At 43.5% G+C, this 20,757-nt stretch overlaps 1 protein-coding gene and 1 long non-coding RNA gene across 3 annotated transcripts; one reads left to right on the forward strand and one right to left on the reverse strand.

Annotated features, from left to right (window-relative positions):
* Positions 1-9,201: 9,201 nt before the first annotated feature.
* Positions 9,202-9,961, reverse strand: LOC143418691 (uncharacterized). Its single transcript, XR_013098801.1, has 3 exons — positions 9,831-9,961; positions 9,429-9,526; positions 9,202-9,328 (listed from the first exon to the last, which is right to left on the reverse strand). It is a non-coding gene; the product is annotated as an uncharacterized LOC143418691 (long non-coding RNA).
* An 8,061-nt stretch (positions 9,962-18,022) lies between these two features.
* On the forward strand, positions 18,023-20,539 carry LOC101485377 (SUN domain-containing protein 2-like). Of its 2 annotated transcripts, none has more exons than XM_004557930.5 (9): positions 18,023-18,174; positions 18,589-18,679; positions 18,807-18,934; positions 19,037-19,092; positions 19,208-19,343; positions 19,431-19,558; positions 19,661-19,834; positions 19,930-20,019; positions 20,215-20,539. In XM_004557930.5, the coding sequence occupies exons 2-9, from the start codon at positions 18,591-18,593 to the stop codon at positions 20,335-20,337; spliced, it is 924 nt and encodes a 307-aa protein (XP_004557987.2). In that variant the 5' UTR covers positions 18,023-18,174; positions 18,589-18,590; the 3' UTR covers positions 20,338-20,539. The 2 variants fall into 2 exon arrangements, with proteins under 2 accessions (XP_004557987.2, XP_004557988.2); XM_004557931.3 differs by lacking the exon at positions 18,023-18,174 and adding an exon at positions 18,334-18,461.
* The last annotated feature ends 218 nt before the right edge of the window (positions 20,540-20,757 follow it).

Consider the following 20,757-nt stretch of genomic DNA (forward strand, 5'->3'; position numbering starts at 1 on the left):
CCACTGTTTGTCTTAGTTTCTCTACATGATAAAGAAATGCTGCTGTAGTAAATTTCTTTTTTTAAACTGTATGAAGTAAATGTATAAAATTACAGAAATGTGTAATTTAATTACTTTGGTGTATTGTGGATGGCCATGGGGGAGGTCTTTATCAGTAGGACAAGCTGTAAGACTTAAAAGTCCAAAATGTATGTCCTACTTCACATTTTCTAATTTCACATGCGTTGTACTCGCATCAGGGCTCCCAGTTTAGCCAGGACATCGGAATAGTAAATAATGGATACAGGGGTGGGTGGAAAACTTTGTTCTGTCTGTATCCATGTATCTCGTTTAGGAGTTGAGATACATTTTCGATTGTGGCTCAAGAGTTGGGAGTTCGCCTTGTAATCGGAAGGTTGCCGGTTTGAGCCCCGGCTTGGACAGTCTCGGTCGTTGTGTCCTTGGGCAAGACACTTCACCCGTTGCCTACTGATGGTGGTCAGAGGGCCCGGTGGCACCAGTGTCCGGTAGCCTCGCCTCTGTCAGTGCGCCCCAGGGCAGCTATGGCTACAATATAGCTGCCATCACCAGTGTGTGAATGGGTGGGTGACTGGATGTGTAAAGCGCTTTGGGGTCCTTAGGGACTAGTAAAGCGCTATACAAATACAGGCCATTGTCAGGGTCCTGGGTTTCCTGACCCAGCGTTTTAGTTCATTGTGATTTTTGTATTATTGTACTTGGTGTGAGTTTCTGTGGTTTCTAGTTTCGATCCCTTGCCCTTCATGTTTCTCTATGTCCCCTCTGTTCTGTGTAAGTCTGTGTCTGCATGTTTGAGTTCCCCTCTGTGTCTCTCAGTTCTTAGAGTCCTCTGCCTTATGGTTTATGTCTCTGTTTTTCTTAGTTGCTGTCTCCACTGTGTCAAGTTCGCGTCTCTGTGTGATCCTTCCTGTTTTACTTTGTAGGTCCGTGTCTTATGTGAATGTGTCCTGCTTTGCTTGTCTCATCAGTTCTAATTTCCCCCAGCTGTGCCCTCCTTCTGTGTCTCATTCTCCTCGTTACTTCCCAGTGTATTTAGTCCCTGTGTTTCTCTGAGTCAGTGTTGCGTCGTACCCTCAACAAGCTGTGTGTTTTGCCTCCGTGTTACCAGTGTTTTGTTTCCAGCTCTAGTTCCAGTTCAGTATTTCTGCTTCAGTGTTTTAGTCCACCAGCGTTTTTGTTTGTCTTTTGGTGAGTTTAGTTAGTAAGAGGTTTTCCAGCAATAAAGCTGCGCTTTAAGTTGAACTTCTGTGTCTGAGTCCTGCATTTTGGATCCACCACTCCTGCTTGCCCGCCTGCCACACAGCCAACCATGACAGAACGACGCAACCATCAAATGGATCCTGCGGACTCACGGTCTCAGTATCTCGCGCAGTTGTGGAATTACTGCCGGGAAGTAATCCACGCTGAGGACACCCCCAAGAGACTCCTTCAGGTGGTCTTTTTTGACAACTTTTTGTCTTCCACCCTCTGCACAGCTGGTTTTTTGGACATTAACAGATTAAAACAACTAATAACAGCTCTGAGAGCCAGGATATGCTTCGAACTGTTTGGCATGGGCGGTCCAGGCACGGTAGAGTCAGCTACCCTCCTGGAAGCCCTCGCTGCCTGGTATTCTCAGCATCAGCATCTGTTCCCATCAAGCCTTATCACTAAATCATTCCATCCTCCCTTAAGAGAGGGACTGCATCCTCGTTGCCTTCACCCCAGTACACCAGCGTCACCTGTGTCTCCAGCAGCTCAGCTCCCAGTGTCACCTGCCCCGCAGCCTCCCCCAGTAGCTCCAGTGCCGCCTGTAGCGCAGGCCCCAGTAGCTCCAGTGCCGCCTGTAGCGCAGGCCCCAGTAGCTCCAGTGCCGCCTGTAGCGCAGGCCCCAGTAGCTCCAGTGCCGCCGCTACCCGTAACTCTGGCTCCAGTAATAGTGGTCTCACACACTCACTCCATGCAGGGAGAAAGTATAATTTTACCTCAAGGTGCTTTTTGTAGTTCAGCCGCCTTTGGCACAGTTTGCCGCTCCAGGGCTTCCCCAGAGGCTAGGTCCCAGTCCTCAGCTGATTCTGGACCCCTGGAGTTTAAGCAGCCACCCGAGGGACTGCTCCGGCCTTCGTGTCCTGTTTCTGCTGGAGGGTCCGAGGGACTGCTCCGGCCTTCGTCTCTTGTCTCCGCTGGAGGGTCCGAGGGACCGCTCCGGCCTTCGTTTCCTGTTTCCGCTGGAGGGTCCGAGGGACCGCTCCGGCCTTTGTCTCCTGTTTCAGCTGGGGGGCCCGAGGAGCCCGTCCAGCAGCCTTCCTCGTCAGCTGGTGGTTCCGGAGAACCACACCGGCCTCATGCCTCGTCGGCTGGAGGGTCCGAGGGGCCCGTTCAGCCTCCCGTCTCCGCTGGAGGGTCCGAGGGGCCCGTTCAGCCTCCCGTCTCTGCTGGGGGGCCCGTTCAGCCTCCCGTCTCCGCTGGAGGGTCCGAGGGGCCCGTTCAGCCTCCCGTCTCTGCTGGAGGGCCCGAGGAGCCTGTCCAGCCGCCACCTGCGGCCGCTTCGTCGTCGCCTGGTCCAGCTTCATCCGAGTCTTCGTCTTCGTCCTCGTCTGGTCCAGCTTCATCCGAGTCTTCGTCCTCGTCTGGTCCAGCTTCATCCGAGTCATCATCCTCATCTGGTCCGGCGTCATCCGAGTCTTCGTCTTCGTCCTCGTCTGGTCCAGCTTCATCCGAGTCTTCGTCTTCGTCCTCGTCTGGTCCAGCTTCATCCGAGTCATCATCCTCGTCTGGTCCGGCGTCATCCGAGTCTTCGTCTTCGTCCTCGTCTGGTCCAGCTTCATCCGAGTCTTCGTCCTCGTCTGGTCCAGCTTCATCCGAGTCTTCGTCCTCGCCTGGTCCAGCTTCATCCGAGTCTTCGTCCTCGCCTGGTCCGGCTTCAGCCTGTGCTTCGCCTGGTCCAGCCTCATCAGAGCCTTCGGCCTCGCCAGGCCCAGCCTCATCAGAGCCTTCGGCCTCGCCAGGCCCAGCCTCCGTGTCTTCAGCCTCGCCTGGCCCAGCCTCCGTGTCTTCAGCCTCGCCTGGCCCAGCCTCCGCCTGTGCTTCGCCTGGTCCGTCTGTTCCTGCCTTGTCATCGCCTGGTCCGGCCCTGTCATCGCCTGGTCCTGCCTCGTCTGGTCCTGTGCCCACCGGGCCTCAGCCAGTACGCTTGACACTGGAGTATGTGGCAGGGACTAAACACGATCACAGACTTTAGAAGGAAAACCAGCACACCGCAGACCACGGCCTCTCTGTGTGAGGATCTAAACGTATTCTACGCTAGATTCGACACAGCGAACACCATGAGACCGGACAGTGTGCGCACCGCGGATGACGTCAGTGCGCACACTGTGTCTGAGGAGGATGTGCGGAAGTGCTTCAGGAAGGTGAACGCACGCAAAGCTACTGGTCCGGACGGGATTCCCGGCCGCGTCCTCAAGTCATGCGCGGCTCAGCTGGCTGGAGTGTTCACGCACATCTTCAACCTTTCCCTCTCTCTGTCTGTAGTCCCAGCCTGCTTCAAAATGGCCACCATCGTCCCTGTACCCAAATCCTCCACCATCTCCTCATTGAACGACTGGCGACCTGTAGCCCTGACCCCCATCGTAAGCAAATGCTTCGAGAAGCTGGTCAGGGACTTCATCTGCTCTGCACTACCCGACTCACTGGACCCTCTACAGTTTGCATACCGCCACAACAGGTCCACTGATGATGCCATAGCCCTGACACTACACACTGCCCTGTCACACCTGGAGAAGAGAGACACGTATGTGAGGATGCTGTTTGTAGATTACAGCTCAGCATTCAATACCATCGTTCCCTCGAAGCTGGACAGGAAACTGCAGGATCTAGGACTGAGCAGCTCCCTCTGCAGCTGGATCCTTAGCTTCCTGTCTGACAGACGCCAAGTGGTCAGACTGGGCAGCATCACCTCATCCCCCATCACACTGAACACTGGTGCTCCACAGGGGTGTGTACTGAGCCCTCTCCTGTACTCACTCTACACCTACGACTGCACAGCCACTAACAGCTCCAACATCATTGTGAAGTTTGCGGACGACACTACAGTGGTGGGTCTTATCACCAACGGTGATGAGACGGCTTACAGGGAGGAGGTCAGCGCCCTGACCCACTGGTGTCAAGACAACCATCTCACCCTCAACGTCGCAAAGACAAAGGAGTTGATAGTGGACTTCCGGAGGTGCAGAGAAGTACACACCCCCATCACCATCAACGGCGCTGCTGTGGAGAGAGTGAGCAGCTTCCGGTTCCTTGGAGTACATCTGGCTGAGGATCTTACGTGGTCAGTACACACAAACAAAACAGTGAAGAAGGCGCAGCAGCGCCTCTTCTTTCTCAGGAGACTGAAAAGATTCGGCATGAGCCCCCGCATCCTCAGGACCTTCTATCACTGTGCCATTGAGAGCATCCTCACTGGATGCATCACCACCTGGTATGGCAACAGCACCGCCTGCAAAGCTCTCCAGCGAGTAGTGCGGTGCTCTGAACGGATAATTGGAGGTGAGCTTCCCTCCCTCCAAGACATCTACAGGAAGCGCTGCCTGAGGAAAGCGGGAAGGATCATCAAGGACTCCAGTCACCCCAGCCATAAACTGTTCAGACTGCTTCCATCAGGAAGGAGGTTCTGCAGCATCCGGTCCCGTACCAGCAGACTGAGAGACAGCTTTTTCCATCAGGCCATCAGACTGCTGAACACGTCATAGACACCTCAGCTTCACTACTGGAACTTCAACATTATGCACTCCACACTGTATATAAATGCCACTTGTTTTGCACATATTCAACTCTGTATATTTTATATATTTTATTATTATTATTATTTTTTTTTTTTACTATTTAATTTGTAAAAATGTGTATACACACACACACACACACACACACACACACACACGTAGGAAAATATTTAGTATACACATCCAGAAATGCATACACTATTATATATTGTACATATATTTATTAGTTTCAGGTTGGCCATTCTTGTATTTTGCTCGTTTGTGTTGTTGTGTTTGCACATCTCTGTTGCTTGTGGGGCTCGCACACAAGAATTTCACTCGCATGTGCTGTGCCAGTGTGCCTGCACATGTGATGTGACAATAAAAAGTGATTTGATTTGATTTGATTTGATTTGGAGTGCCGCCGCTGCCTTCCGCGCGGCCGGCCCCCTGAACTGCTCCGTCGTCTCCTTCGTCGCCGCCGCTGCCTTCCGCGCGGCCGGCCCCCTGAACTGTTTGGACTCCTGTGCTGTCGGCCCCCGGGCCGGCCCCCTGAACTCTTCTGTTTTGGACTCCATTTGCTTTGGTGTTTTTGTTTCGTGCCCTCCTTCCTGGGCCCCCGCCGCCCACCCTGGTCGGGTTGTTTCCTGTTTTGGGCGGTTTTTGTTTTTTTTCATTTTCTTGTGTTGGGCTGTCGGGAGCCAGCCCTTGGGGGGAGGGTACTGTCAGGGTCCTGGGTCTCCTGACCCAGCGTTTTAGTTCATTGTGATTTTTGTATTATTGTACTTGGTGTGAGTTTCTATGGTTTCTAGTTTCGATCCCTTGCCCTTCATGTTTCTCTGTGTCCCCTCTGTTCTGTGTAAGTCTGTGTCTGCATGTTTGAGTTCCCCTCTGTGTCTCTCGGTTCTTAGAGTCCTCTGCCTTATGGTTTATGTCTCTGTTTTTCTTAGTTGCTGTCTCCACTGTGTCAAGTTCGCGTCTCTGTGTGATCCTTCCTGTTTTACTTTGTAGATCCGTGTCTTATGTGAATGTGTCCTGCTTTGCTTGTCTCGTCAGTTCTAATTTCCCCCAGCTGTGCTCTCCTTCTGTGTCTCATTCTCCTCGTTACTTCCCAGTGTATTTAGTCCCTGTGTTTCTCTGAGTCAGTGTTGCGTCGTACCCTCAACAAGCTGTGTGTGTTTTGCCTCCGTGTTACCAGTGTTTTGTTTCCAGCTCTAGTTCCAGTTCAGTATTTCTGCTTCAGTGTTTTAGTCCACCAGCGTTTTTGTTGTCTTTTGGTGAGTTTAGTTAGTAAGAGGTTTTCCAGCAATAAAGCTGCGCTTTAAGTTGAACTTCTGTGTCTGAGTCCTGCATTTTGGATCCACCACTCCTGCTTGCCCGCCTGCCACACAGCCAACCATGACACCATTTACCATTTTACAAGGCATTTTTACCTTCACACTGCTGAATCCCTCTCAAATACTGTTGCTAATATCAGTTAAAAGATGGAGTTATACAATATACAACATCCATCTTGTATATTGTGTGGAAAATACAAACATATGCTGCTTTAAATGCAGTATTGTGTTGATTAAAATTTCACACACAAAAATCTGAACAAATGTGCACAGAAAGTGTTGAAAGGGCTAAACAATGTCAGTGTGTGGCGTTGTTTTTAAAGCGCTTCGGGTCCTATTAGGCTCCAATGATTGCAGACAACACTGTAAAATCGGATCTTTTCACCTTCTGACCCTTAAAGAAAAGCAACATATCAGATGTCTGTGGGTTGCTACACCTCCCAGCTTTTCAGGTTTTATGCAGGTCACTGTTTGAAATCCAATGATGCATTTCACTGAAAATGAAACACATATTCCAGAAAAAAATAGCAGACATTAACACAATTGTGTGTTGTTTGTGGGGGTTTTTTCTATCTTTGTTATCAAATCTCCCCCACAGATTTATCATGTGATGCTTTGAAAGGAGTCCTGAGGCTGGGAACTACCAGCTTACACAGGAAGCTACAATATCGCCTTGACCAGTGTAGCAGGAAAATGCGATGGAATTAAAGATGATTTCATATACTGTATCAGCTACTGGTAGAAGATAAGTCAGTCACAGGGCCCAGTCTAATTCAACACTTTACCCAAAGAAATTTGGATTTTCAAATCATATGTGTACTAGAAATGTATCTAATTACATATTTGATTGCATGCATACATATTTAAAAATTATATTAAGTACTAAAACTGAGAAATATCATTGTTTTTCCTGCTCTGTTAGAATTTGATACCAGATATATAAAAAAATTTTGCATGAAAAAACAAAGTTGTATCGGGAAACCAAAAATTAAACTAGTTCTTAGACTAGACAAATATTAGACAAGTAAAAAAAACACACTAGTTTTGACATTTTCAACAAATTCAGCTAATGCAACAATGATGGGCATAAAAAGAGCATCACAGTAAGGCTGAGTTTCACTGTTGAGGTTTGAACCACTCTGTGGAAAACTGTCCTGTGGTGTGATCAATCAAAATTTGGTACTAGCACCACTGAAAATATCAGTATTGTTAAATCTACATAAATATGTCAGTATACTTTTAAAAGCAAAGGCTCCAAATGATCCGAGTACAAAAATCTAAAAAAATATCCGGAGCCAAAAGCTCAAACCTCAGAATCCATAATCTTCACTCTCCATCGCGTCATCATCACCTTGACAGTGTTTTGTCACTTTGCTATTGAGTGGGCCCGTGGATCAATATCTCAGCTGTTAGAGAGCCCTCTTGTGTGTGAAACCGCAGACAGCTCAGACAGCCTCCCTCTCACCCTACTGCAGCTGAATAGACTCCACCCACCGCCCCACCCCCCGCAATCTTAAATTAGCTTGCTGGTTAGGAACATGGATGGATGACTGAACAAAGGCTAATGAAAAAGATCAGTTTAGTTAGAGCACAGGTGTTACTGGAATTCAAGCTCCATTAGTTTTATTAGACCTGCGGCCATAGTCCATCCATGTGCACCACTGCTTTCTTTTTTAATTGTTTATGATCACCAGCCAAAATGCTGGAGGTTTATATTAGAGAGTGAATAATATACTGGTCAAATTTACTCTCCAACCATGCTGCCCATATTGCACTTTTTACACCTTTAATTAAACTGTCGCAGAGTTTAATTAAATTTATTAGGGAATTATTGTTTCCTCTTTTTTGCTCTTAAGTACAATTTACACTAAAGACACATTTCTTCGTTTTTTCCTGATACTTTGTATCATACACTCCTTGTATTCGTGACAAATGAACAAACCCAGTCTCAAAGTCAAACACACACATACACTTATGTCACTTATATTTAGTGTGTGACGTCTCTGTCAGCAAATTACAAACTGAAGGGAACATGACTCATTTTTGCTATTAGAAATAAAACAACAGTTGTGTTGGAGCTTTGTTTTACATCAGTAATAAATGAAAATGAGTAATAACTGTCACTTTTAGGAGTTATAAGGAAATGTCTTTGTTTTCACTGTAAACCACATCCAGCTCGCAGTAAAACTATTGTCTATACAAAACTCCGCACCGCACTCATTTCTCGCTCACCCTTTCAATGAATGACTGAGGTGCTGTTTATTTTCCAGTTCGTCTTTGTTTTGTTACCTTAAGCACCGTGTCTGTCAGCCATAGTGTAATTATATGGAGACCGGGGGGAGTGGAGACAGCCTTCTCTTTCAGCTGCTGTGAGCCGCGACCAGTTCGGCCTGAAGCTGCTCGCCTTTTGAACAACAGCCAAGAGATACTCCAACTCGGGTTTAACCCCTTAGATCACCCGAACAGGTTTTTGGTTTTTATCAGTTCACCTGTGTCTCAGAAAATAGTTCTGACCAATCGGCAAACGTAGAAAGTGACGTTTTTTACCCTTTAAAACGGTTGTGATCCACAGGTTGGTTTATTAACCACTGCCAGGTACTGAAAAACACAGAGAGGGGAGATTCTCGTTTGTTTTTACAAGACTCATTTATCATTCATTAGGTCTAATCCAGACTGAGGCAGCACCTGTAGGTGTAGAAGTAAAGAAGTTAAGGATTTTCTGCACCAACACAGCCACCGAGTGTGATGTGAAAATTTATGTTAAGCATCAAACTTTTAAAAAATCTTGGCTTCTCAGTGATCTCAATTGCTGACTTTAATCTTTGCTGCCTATTTAGTATTATGGTGTTTGCCCTACCGGCATCAAGGGGCAGCCCACCTCCTCTTCCTGTTGAAAATGACTAGCTAGTCCCTATTTTATCTACATTGTTTTGTTTATTTACTTTTTTATTTGACCTAATGCAGCATTTCCACCTCAGTGTCAGAGTGTTCAATGCACTTTGCTGTCATTCACAGACGTACATCTCCTGTGCTCTATCTCCATGTGTGTGTGCGTTTTACAGGTGACTAGAAGCAGAGCAGAGCAGCCGGGAGAAGATGAGATTACCTGAGCTGGCTGCAAGTCGTTATGTTACTCTAAGTGCCACAAAATGCGCTGATAGCAGGGAGGTTAGTCTTGGCCAGATGTTACAGCTGCATCCCCCTGACGAGCACCTGAGACCCTGGAACTCCTTCTGGCTGTACAAGTAGAAGCAAATGTTAATAAAAAAGCCGTTCACACTCAATATGGAACGACATAAAAAAAATGCATACAGGGAAAAAACGGCATCATTCTCACCTGTTCACCTGACTAGAGGCCTGTTAGCCAACTGTATATCATCCCCCACTTTCTTCGTTTTTAAGTTTTTCTCTTCAGCTGTTTCTTAACAAAACGCACTGTGGACATAAATGCAAACATACCAATATTGGATTTTTCCACTTTACAAGCTATGCACAACCCAATTATAGACCTATTTGTCAAATGCCAAAGTGGCAATAAAGCTAAGTGGCTTCTAAAGCAGGACCCAATAAAGACAAGTTCAAAATTCAAAAGGTTTATTGAGCTGAGGCAAACAGACACAGCCACGGAAACTATTGGGGACAATTTGGATCACAGGGACTGGAGCCACTAGTGGAGAGGAGAGGTTGGTCACCCCTGGTTAATTCACGAGAGTTGCACAAAATATATGTGACTGCTTACTTGCTCGGTCTGGGAAGGATACTTGGGGGGCACTGGTCTGTTTTATGCTGGTTGTACAGTTGTAGCAGGGTGAGCAGCTCGGTGGGGACACTCTTCAGCCACACGGGGAACACTAGGAAGCAATATGTGCTTAACCCAGCCTAGACTAGAGATTGGGGAAAAAACCAAATCCATGGCACTATTAGTGTTCATAAAAGCTGAATGCATATGATGTCTTATTCTTACATGTTGCATAAATCTGCCAGACATCAAATAACAACTAGATCGGGGCTAGCTTGCTTCTTTCCTCCATCTTTTTGAAAGGCATGTATCTGAAAACAATGAAAAAGCACACAACATATGGTTGTCAAATAGTGGTTCAATAGTGGTTAGTGAAAATATCATGGCTGGTTATGCTGGAGTAGAGCCACACCACCCGGACGATAGCTACAGCACGAGACCACACCATCAAATATCAAAACCAGTCCTGTTTTCAATTTCTTATTGTTCACAGATAAAAGATTCCACTTACAAAACTTGCATTTATCCAAAATACCAGTGCCCCCCCCCCCCCCCCCACACACACACACACACACACACACACACACAAATAAATTAAAAAAACAATCACTGCGCAACCACTGTACGACTTGACTTTTCTTCTTTAAGAGGTTTAAATGTTTTCCATATTGCGGTATTCTAAATGGATGCAGGAAATGCTGTCACTCCACTCTGCTTTCCAAACTTCCACAGTGAGGTTTTGGCTCTGGTAGATGCCAGTGTGGTAGATTTCAGAACCGACCGACCCTGCTCAGGTTTCGTTTCGCTGGGGGAATTCTCATTTCTCTGTTGTGCACACTGTGTTTTGCCTTTGTTAGCGATTGAGCTGATTTTAAATCCTGTACAAATGTGTTTGCGTGACTTTTCTAAACAGAAAATTTCTGAACAGACCCAAAAGGCATCATTTAAGCACAGCTGACCGTGCCCGTTTTTTCTCCTCCTGTACCATAAAGTGTCTAGATCATAGCAGATGCCCTGATGTGCTGTGCAAGCACAACGGAAAGCACATATAAATGCTGTGACATAGTGAGAAGCATGTGAAAATGTAGATGTAGATAAATTTCAGTATGCATAGCAGCATGTTTAATGCTGACCTAGTCTTGTCAGGAGTTGTTGGGGTTTTTTTGAATTTGCATGAACAGCATTTAAAACTGACAGCAATTAGCTTGAAGAATGAGCCTGTCGCTACACGCTTGTAAGTGAACATTCATAAAGCCGCAGTTTATCTACTCCTCAGAAGTTTGTGCATTTCTGAAAAACTAATAAATGTCACAAAATGTGAATAAAATGTATTAAATATAAAATTCTTCCAATACACATTGAGAAACTGAACTGTTACTATTCAATGGCTCTGCAGCCATGCTAGCAGCTCTGCTGTTCTCGTTGTTGTTGTTGGATTTAAAAGCTAAACGATCATGCATGCTACTTTATCAATATTTATCATGTCGAGGATATTATGATACCAAGGCAGTGCATAATCAGGAAGGTAAATGAGGGAAGATGAGAAAACAGATTAAAGGTTAAGGAAATACAGTTTATCTTTATCAGGACATTTAAAAGTAGTCTGAATTGAATCACAGATTTCTACTTGCGACCATTAATTGTTGAACATTATTTTAGCCCTTCATCTAATGCAATACATTAAAGTCTCGCCCATAGTGCTGGACCAACCAGCGCACTGTTATTCCCATCCTACAGCTACACCCCAGATGTGAAAAAGAACGTTGGCGCCCTGCCCTCAGCTCGTACTCCGACACCCGGCCTCTGGCAGAGTCGGCTGCCTGTTGCTTCTGGTCTTTTGGGGCTCTAGACATGCAATGGTAGACCGTGGTAGATCAGGACATGTGTCCTCGGGTCTTCAGCTCTTTTGGGGGTCCGTGAACTGGCCGGGTCTCCTGGACTTTGCTCTGTCAGCCTTTGGGCCCCAGGGGCCGTTATTGCAGTTTCCCACCCTCATTGTTTGTCTCACGCTCACCACACACACACACACACACACACACACACACACACACACACACACACACACACACACACGTTTGTGTATCTATTTTTTCCCCTTTCAGGTGCTGTTTGTCTTTGTTGCAGATGCAGCAGTTGATGACCCGTTCCACTTTATTTGTGCTTTGACCTTTTAGTCTTATCGATTCACCTATTTTTTCTCCTTTTTTCCTTCTCTTTTCTCTGCCTCTCAGCTTTGGCATTGTTACATGATACATATATAAAAATAAAAATGAAAACAAATTATGACGATCAGTTAATCAAGTGCATTCGACTAGCAGGATCTAGCTGCTTACTGACCCTCTTTATTCCTTTGGAAGCAGTAAGAGTGGACTTAGTTATTTTACACATTTAATGACGTCCCCTTTAAAGTCCTGTCCAGAGCTTTCAGATTTCTATACATTGTGCAGTTTAAAAATGGAAGTAAATCCCAATATAGAGATTTTCTTTTTACATTTTCTTCCTTTTGTCTTCCCATTCACCTTTTAAATAAAAGCATTTAAAGAACTCATTAATTATACACTGAAAATAATAATATAATGGACCTGCCCATAGGCCTTTCATCCTTCTCAGTATAATTATTATGTTTAATGCTCTAACTGGCTGCATTCGTGACATCTGCAATCTGTGGTAACGGCTTCATTTGTGAGCAAGACTAAACTGAACCTGAACACAAGAAAGTGCAGGGCTGCATCAGACAGCCCCAAACGGCTGGAGACATTAAACGTGACTCTTTCATCTCTTTTCCTTTCTTCTTTTCTTTCAAAGACATTATCCCTCATATCAAAGCATGTTACTGAACTGCAGCAGCCATCTAAAGCCACAAAGCCTCGTTGTCCGACCCCATTTGAGCCAGTCAGAGGTATAACATCCATTTTTCTTCTCTCACCCTTTGTCTCAAGGAAGGTGTTAAAAACAAAAATAAAAAGGTGGAATTGAGAGAGCCCCTGCAGCTCTAAGGGTAACATGTTGGAAACTGAAGGAATCATTTTCAACCCATCGAACTGACAAGAGAAGATAACTCCTCTACTGTCAATCAAACCGAGGTGGAGGTGAGAAAACTATGTTGGCCTGTCAGGGTGCTAGTGTTACAAGTACTAGCCTGAGCCCTAAAGGCAACACAACCATCGCTACTGATGTTCTTGAGATAACTGAAGGAGTTGTCAACACATGCCCTGCAGTGCTACGTTCAAATCCGATTTCTCCCTCTCTGTCTGTGTTTCTTTGTGCTATTACATTTTCATCTATAATGTGCTGGAAAGTCCTGAAAATCAAGACATCTTCAAAACCTAAGGAGAACTTTTTTTTTTCTTTTTAACTAAAACTCAAACCACAGAAATGTTGGCACCAGGGTTTGCATTGCATTGCACCTAAAAAACAATGGAATACTGTGCATATTGCAGATATTACATGCCAGTTATCCTTGCATCTACAGTGCAATTCTGACTTTACTAGAACAATTATTTTTCAGAGGCCTTTAAAATCACGCCTAAAATTCAAACATGACCCATTTCACCCTTTAAAACACCCTGACACAGGCACACTGTAATCAGTTTAGTTATTTGGTTTCCTGTCTCTGAGGCAGATCTTCAGAGCAGTAAGGAAATCCATCATACTCATGACATCCAGTAGAGCAAGGACATTTGACAAGAGTTTGAAAAGTAATTTTAAAACATCTGTGATTTTAATTAAAAGTAAAATGTGAATATCACCCGCGGCTGTGGGATGTGGCTGTGGCTCAACAGCATGGTGAGAGTTGAAGCTGGAGGGTTCAGGGTGGAGGGCAATACCAGAAGAAGCTGGGCTGGTAAAGCTGGGGAGTATTTTATAATCCGGTTGTTCAGTCTGACGTCACTAGCCGTGTCTGGGTCTAAACTCCGCTGCAGGTCCATATATCAAACGATCACTGTGGCATTACTGAGAGTTGAAAAACTGTCTAAAGTCTTTCATCTTTAATAAAATGATCAGCGTTCTGCTCTACCAGGTGTAACAATTGAGTTTAACATCCAGGCATCCATGAAAACGGAATTTATGACATTTAACGGAGTTAGAAGTTAGCATGAAGTTAGCTCGCTAGCTTCTATCTAAATACAATATAGCATGTCCTGACTGCTGGGTTTTGGAAACAAATTAGAACGTACAGCTCTGTTATCACTTCCAGCATAAATGAAGACAGAAAACTAAACAGCAGTGACGTTTGTAGGGTTACTGAAGTTGGGCTAGCTGGTATATAATGATGTGCTACGTGACCGCTAGCGACACAGCTATGTTAGCATAATATAAACAAGCTAACTTTTTTTCCACTCGATAAAAGTTAACGTGAGTGTTCTCGGTGGTCAGGAACAAATGTAATCGCATGGCAGGATGCTGTAAAAGGACCAAACTTCAGCCAGGAGAACAACTGAGATAATCCATCCACAATACGAGGTTAGTCATTCATATACTGCTGCATGGGCTGGGCTGTAGTTACATCCTAAGGTTTTAAAAACTGAGCTTAAATAAATGATTAGCGGTAATAAAAGCCGAGGGAGGTCAACAGTGATCACTGACTGTTTTAGGAGCTTTTTGAGATCAAATAGAAGAAAATACATAACATTAAACATGTTAACAACACAAAAGCCATATTAAACGCAGACTACTTTAGACCCGGAAGTAGGATTCGTCGCGTCATCACTGAACAACCGGATTCTCCTTCTCTTGCAGTACTGCGCCGGGACCAGGAGGAGGCAGTATAAGGAACAGCCACCAACGCTGCAGGGGCCATGCTGGGTAACCACTGAGAAGTTGCAGCATATACAGGGAGTGCAGAATTATTAGGCAAATGAGTATTTTGTCCACATCATCCTCTTCATGCATGTTGTCTTACTCCAAGCTGTATAGGCTCGAAAGCCTACTACCAATTAAGCATATTAGGTGATGTGCATCTCTGTAATGAGAAGGGGTGTGGTCTAATGACATCAACACCCTATATCAGGTGTGCATAATTATTAGGCAACTTCCTTTCCTTTGGCAAAATGGGTCAAAAGAAGGACTTGACAGGCTCAGAAAAGTCAAAAATAGTGAGATATCTTGCAGAGGGATGCAGCAGTCTCAAAATTGCAAAGCTTCTGAAGCGTGATCATTGAACAATCAAGCGTTTCATTCAAAATAGTCAACAGGGTCGCAAGAAGCGTGTGGAAAAACCAAGGCGCAAAATAACTGCCCATGAACTGAGAAAAGTCAAGCGTGCAGCTGCCAAGATGCCACTTGCCACCAGTTTGGCCATATTTCAGAGCTGCAACATCACTGGAGTGCCCAAAAGCACAAGGTGTGCAATACTCAGAGACATGGCCAAGGTAAGAAAGACGACCACCACTGAACAAGACACACAAGCTGAAACGTCAAGACTGGGCCAAGAAATATCTCAAGACTGATTTTTCTAAGGTTTTATGGACTGATGAAATGAGAGTGAGTCTTGATGGGCCCGTGGCTGGATTGGTAAAGGGCAGAGAGCTCCAGTCCGACTCAGACGCCAGCAAGGTGGAGGTGGAGTACTGGTTTGGGCTGGTATCATCAAAGATGAGTTTGTGGGGCCTTTTCGGGTTGAGGATGGCGTCAAGCTCAACTCCCAGTCCTACTGCCAGTTTCTGGAAGACACCTTCTTCAAGCAGTGGTACAGGAAGAAGTCTGCATCCTTTAAGAACAACATGATTTTCATGCAGGACAATGCTCCATCACACGCGTCCAAGTACTCCACAGCGTGGCTGGCAAGAAAGGGTATAAAAGAAGAAAAACTAATGACATGGCCACCTTGTTCACCTGATCTGAACCCCATTAAGAACCTGTGGTCCATCATCAAATGTGAGATTTACAAGGAGGGAAAACAGTACACCTCTCTGAACAGTGTCTGGGAGGCTGTGGTTGCTGCTGCACGCAATGTTGATGGTGAACAGATCAAAACACTGACAGAATCCATGGATGGCAGGCTTTTGAGTGTCCTTGCAAAGAAAGGTGGCTATATTGGTCGCTGATTTGTTTTGTTTTGTTTTTGAATGTCAGAAATGTATATTTGTGAATGTGGAGATGTTATATTGGTTTCACTGGTAAAAATAAATAATTGAAATGGGTATATATTTGTTTTTTGTTAAGTTGCCTAATAATTCTGCACAGTAATAGTCACCTGCACACAGATATCCCCCTAAAATAGCTAAAACTACAAACAAACTACAAACTACTTCCAAAAACATTCAGCTTTGATATCAATGAGTTTTTTGGGTTCATTGAGAACATGGTTGTTGTTCAATAATAAAATTATTCCTCAAAAATACAACTTGCCTAATAATTCTGCACTCCCTGTAGTGAGAAAATAACAAAAGAAACATGCAAACAACGCTGCTACAGCCCACAGAAGGCATTTATACTAGTGTATCCACTGGAAATAGATTTTTCTAAAAGGAGCAAAAGAAATGAATTTTAAAAAAATTTAATTCTTGTTAAACTTTATAATGTCTCTATTTAGAAATAGTTTCACTTGTTGTATAAACTAAACACAATCCAACCTTTAATAGTGTTGTTAGTAATACTTATGTTTACCTCTACTGTTTCATATCAAAATGCTGTCTAAGAAATGTTGATTCATGTAAATAGACACTGTTAGTGAGTTTTTATCTTTGTTCAGCAGGCACTTGCTGCTCACTGTGCAACTGGCGAGTTTTTGCTGCCACCATGTGGCACGAGTGTAATAAGGCATGTAATGTTTCCGTCTCAACAGCAGACCTGTGTGGTACACAAAAACAAAACAAAACATTGTTTAAGTGTATATCCATTTTCAACCTCTTACAGAATTTCCCAGATAAACCTTAACCCACAGCTGAGATTATAATTAAATTAACAGCTAAAACCTTGATATGAACATAACAATTAATAATATGTCACCACCTTCCCCATTAGGCATATAACAGCCCTGCACACTGGGCTTACATCATACTTTAATCAAGATATCATTATTATTTAATCACATTCGCTCAACAGTGTCACACAAATATGACACATACTTGAAGTGACCTGTTCAGCATTTCATAAATCTTTTTTTTTTTTAAAAACAAATCAAAATATAACAAAACATATTAAACATGAATATGTACCAGTTAGCATAACTTATATTTGGTTTTAATGAGAGTTAGGCATGCTCAATTGCTCAATACTGGCATGTTAAATAAAAAAATAAAGAAAAATAAATATGTTTCAGTTAACCAGTATAATGAATCAGAAACGGAACGGTGATTCTGATAACAGGCCTCGCTCAGAGCTTGTTCACAGTCTGATCTTGCTGTGTTTGGTTGGTCAGAGCAATATACTGGAGCCACTAATCTCAGAGAATGTCTGACTTATGAAATGTATGATTTAATAAAAGGAAGTTGCAAAAAATAAATATAAATAATTAATTGGTGTTTGACAAACACAGAGTGCTAAGAGTGCACTCACACTGAGGCATGTCAGCAGCCACAGATCTGAGTATTCCAACCAAATCGACAGCCTTTGTGAATAAAGAGAAAAAGGTACAATTGCACTACCAGCGGCTATTTTCCTTTATTACAATCATATAGACCTAACAATTTATCTTTCTGACAATGTAGGTTGCTTACTCAACCAAATAAAATATTATATATCTCATAAAGTAATTAAAGCTCATTAATCCTGAAAAATCTTAATCTTTTTTCTTCTCCTAAAGACGAACAACATACTTTATGTCTAAAGTCCTCCTACTCTGTGGGATTTTATGAGCATGTCTGCTGCACATCATACGCTGCAAACAGAAAAGTGGATGAGACTGAGAGTAAAATTCCAATGTGACTCATAATTGCACATTATGTCAAATATACCAGCCTGCTATTTGCATTTACAGGGCAACTAAAACCCTCAGAGAACATATGCATAGAAGAGCAAGCATTTCTTAGTGGCTGATATCAATTCTCACTCGCCTGAGCCCCATTCACACACTCATGACAATATGCAAACCACTGTATTGCTGCAGTTGAGCAATGCGAGAGGTATGAGCACTCTGGTTGTTGGAGTTGTTATCAGACTATATAAATCATGGACACAAACAAAAGAGATATGCCTCATAAGGGTTCTGCATGGAAAAAAGAGGACACTAAATTGATTTCACAGCTCATCGCAATTTATTCCAACTTTTTTTCCTCTTTCCTGCTCGTAAACAAACGGTCACCTAGGCAACCGGAGCCTCGGACATCCGCATGGGACCGGCTGGCAGCTGCATAGCGATGTGCGAGGACCAAATAGCTTCCAGTGTGTACGCAGCTTAATGGTAAGTAGTGTCGAATCACGTCAACATAAGAGAGATTAAAGCTGGAACATTTGAAGAGCATTTCAACCCAACCCAGATATTGTACCTACCGTTAGCGGAGTTGTTTACCTTCTGTGCGCATGCGCTAGGAACACGTGTACGTCATAAGGTGGAAAGAGCAAAGCATTTCGTATGACGTCAAAAATTCGCAAGATTAACTTAGCAGCAAGAAGTCTCGATAGGACAGCATTAACTGCAACGAATCCCGTTTATCTGACTTTACTGATTATTCTGATTATTTGGTGAAAGTAAGTACCAAATCTTTAAAATATGATTTCCCAAAGAAGGCAACAAGGTCTGTAAGATTTTGTTGCACAATATATGTTCTATATTTGTATTTAAAAAAACAATTCTTTCCATATTTGTCTTTCACAGCTATGCTGAAAAGAAGCAGTCGGTTACAGTCTAATGGCTATTATAATAGCACCGGCGAACCAGTCATCTCCTATAAGGAGAGACTGTATAGGTAAGTGTTTGTATGCATATTTTTTTGCTGTCAAACGTGTGTATACACCCATGTCATGTATGCTTTCATTAAACAGTCAGCAGTTCTCAAGCAGACTTTTGTTCTCATTTGGTTTTATTTCATTCAGAGTTTTCAAAAGGCGTCGATTTCATTTCCGAAACGGCGAAGAACGTCACTTTGAACATGACGCGGAGCCTGGATGTGGCTCAACAAAAAGAAAGACATTTCTCCTCATCTTTCTGGTCTTCTCTTTTGGTAAATGATCCCTTTCCACAAACCATTACATCCTCTCCAGTAGCAATATGTGATTTTCTTTTGAATTAACGTCTTATCACATGATTTCTCTTCATCCACCAGGTCTACTCTTCAGTCTGGCAGTTTTCACCGGCATCCCCTCTGTCATCATGACAAAGGTATGGCGTACTTATGCAGTTTAGAAGAACAATAAAAGGAAAACAATCCTGAACAGAAAGTAATATTGTAAAGGTGTTTACATTAAACATAAACAAATTCTTTTTGCAATTATAGATATTCACTACAAGCTCCAAGCAGGCTTGGAAACAACTCGAGGAGCTTCAAAGTGAACTGGCCAGTCTGAAAGAGAAAATAGACTTTCTAGTTCCGGTGGCAGACAGGATGCCAAACTTTGCCCTGGAGTCACTCGGTAAGTCAGAAACTCAAACTGTCAGTTAGGTCCAAAGAAAATATGTTGTTGTTTTGGAATTTCTTTCTCACTGTTTTTTATCTATAGGAGCTAGAATAATTTACGATAAGACGTCAGAAAGCTATCCCCCTGATAAACCGGTGCTACGAATCTTTGGTTTCACGTTGATTTGTCCCAACCAGCGACCATACAGAAGCCCAAGAATCCTTCTTGAGGTAAAAAAAACGTATTCCACAAAGCAAAATATGTCATGATATAACAGCCCGACTGCTTTGCCCTTTACTCAACTCTATTTTCCTTTTGGTTCCCCTCTTTAGGGCCGGGCACCAATGCTTCCAGGTCAGTGCTGGGCATTTGGTGGTAGCCAGGGACAGATTTCAATTGGCCTGGCCCAATACATCACGATCAGCCACGTGTCACTGGGGCACATACCACAGATGCTATCTCCATATCTGACCGTGTCAAGTGCGCCCAGGAAGTTTTCAGTATTTGTAAGTCACAGATTCCTCAGTACCACACGATTGAACTTCTGCATACATTACAGTGTGTTATAGAAAAACTTGATATGCATCTCTTTGTGTCTCAGGGAAATCAACATGCTGAGGATCCAGTCATTTATCTGGGTACCTTTCAATATGACCCAAAGGGAGGGCCGCTTCAAACATTTAAGATAGCCGTGAGTCCACTGTGTCATTGTTCACATGCACATACACTTTTTTTTTACCAACTTTTTAGAAAATAATAATTGTAGATTATCCCCTATATCCTCTTGTAGTAATGATAATATCTCTGATTTTACCATCTTGTCACCTTTTTAACAGTCACATTGGTTTTGTTCAACTAACTGTTATTTATCTTTCTTGTCTCACAGGAATCTAACATCAGTGTGGTGAAGTACGTGACACTACGGATTCATGACAACTGGGGCAACTCCCAGTACTCGTGTATCTACAGTTTTAGAGTTCATGGCAAACTAGCATGGCATGAACACTAAAACTGTGGAGACATGCAGGACTGTGGTGGAGTTAAGTATAAATGGAAAAAGAGAGAAACATCCGTCCTCCACGTAACTCTAGTTAACAGTTTGTAGTCTGATGCGCCTCACACCCAGCCGGTCGACATATTGTTGGGGTTTTCTCTCTTTCCTTTTTCTTTTTTAATTAAATATTTTTCATTTCATTTCATTTCATTTATTTAATTTAATTTATTAAAACATTGCTTTAAAAAAAAATCATGTGTGTCCTTTGAAAGTTCTTAAATGACTGTGTATATTATGATACAAAATTACTAATTACAAAACACCTCGAACAATCTGTTTAGATTTCACGTACTGAACAGTAAGACAGATGAAAAGCACTAGAGCCACACGGTTTTCCCCTTAATAAAATTCAAGTCTATGTTGAATGTGCTCTGA

The sequence above is a fragment of the Maylandia zebra genome, linkage group LG1 (genome assembly GCF_041146795.1).
Source record: "Maylandia zebra isolate NMK-2024a linkage group LG1, Mzebra_GT3a, whole genome shotgun sequence".
Lineage (NCBI taxonomy): Eukaryota > Metazoa > Chordata > Actinopteri > Cichliformes > Cichlidae > Maylandia > Maylandia zebra.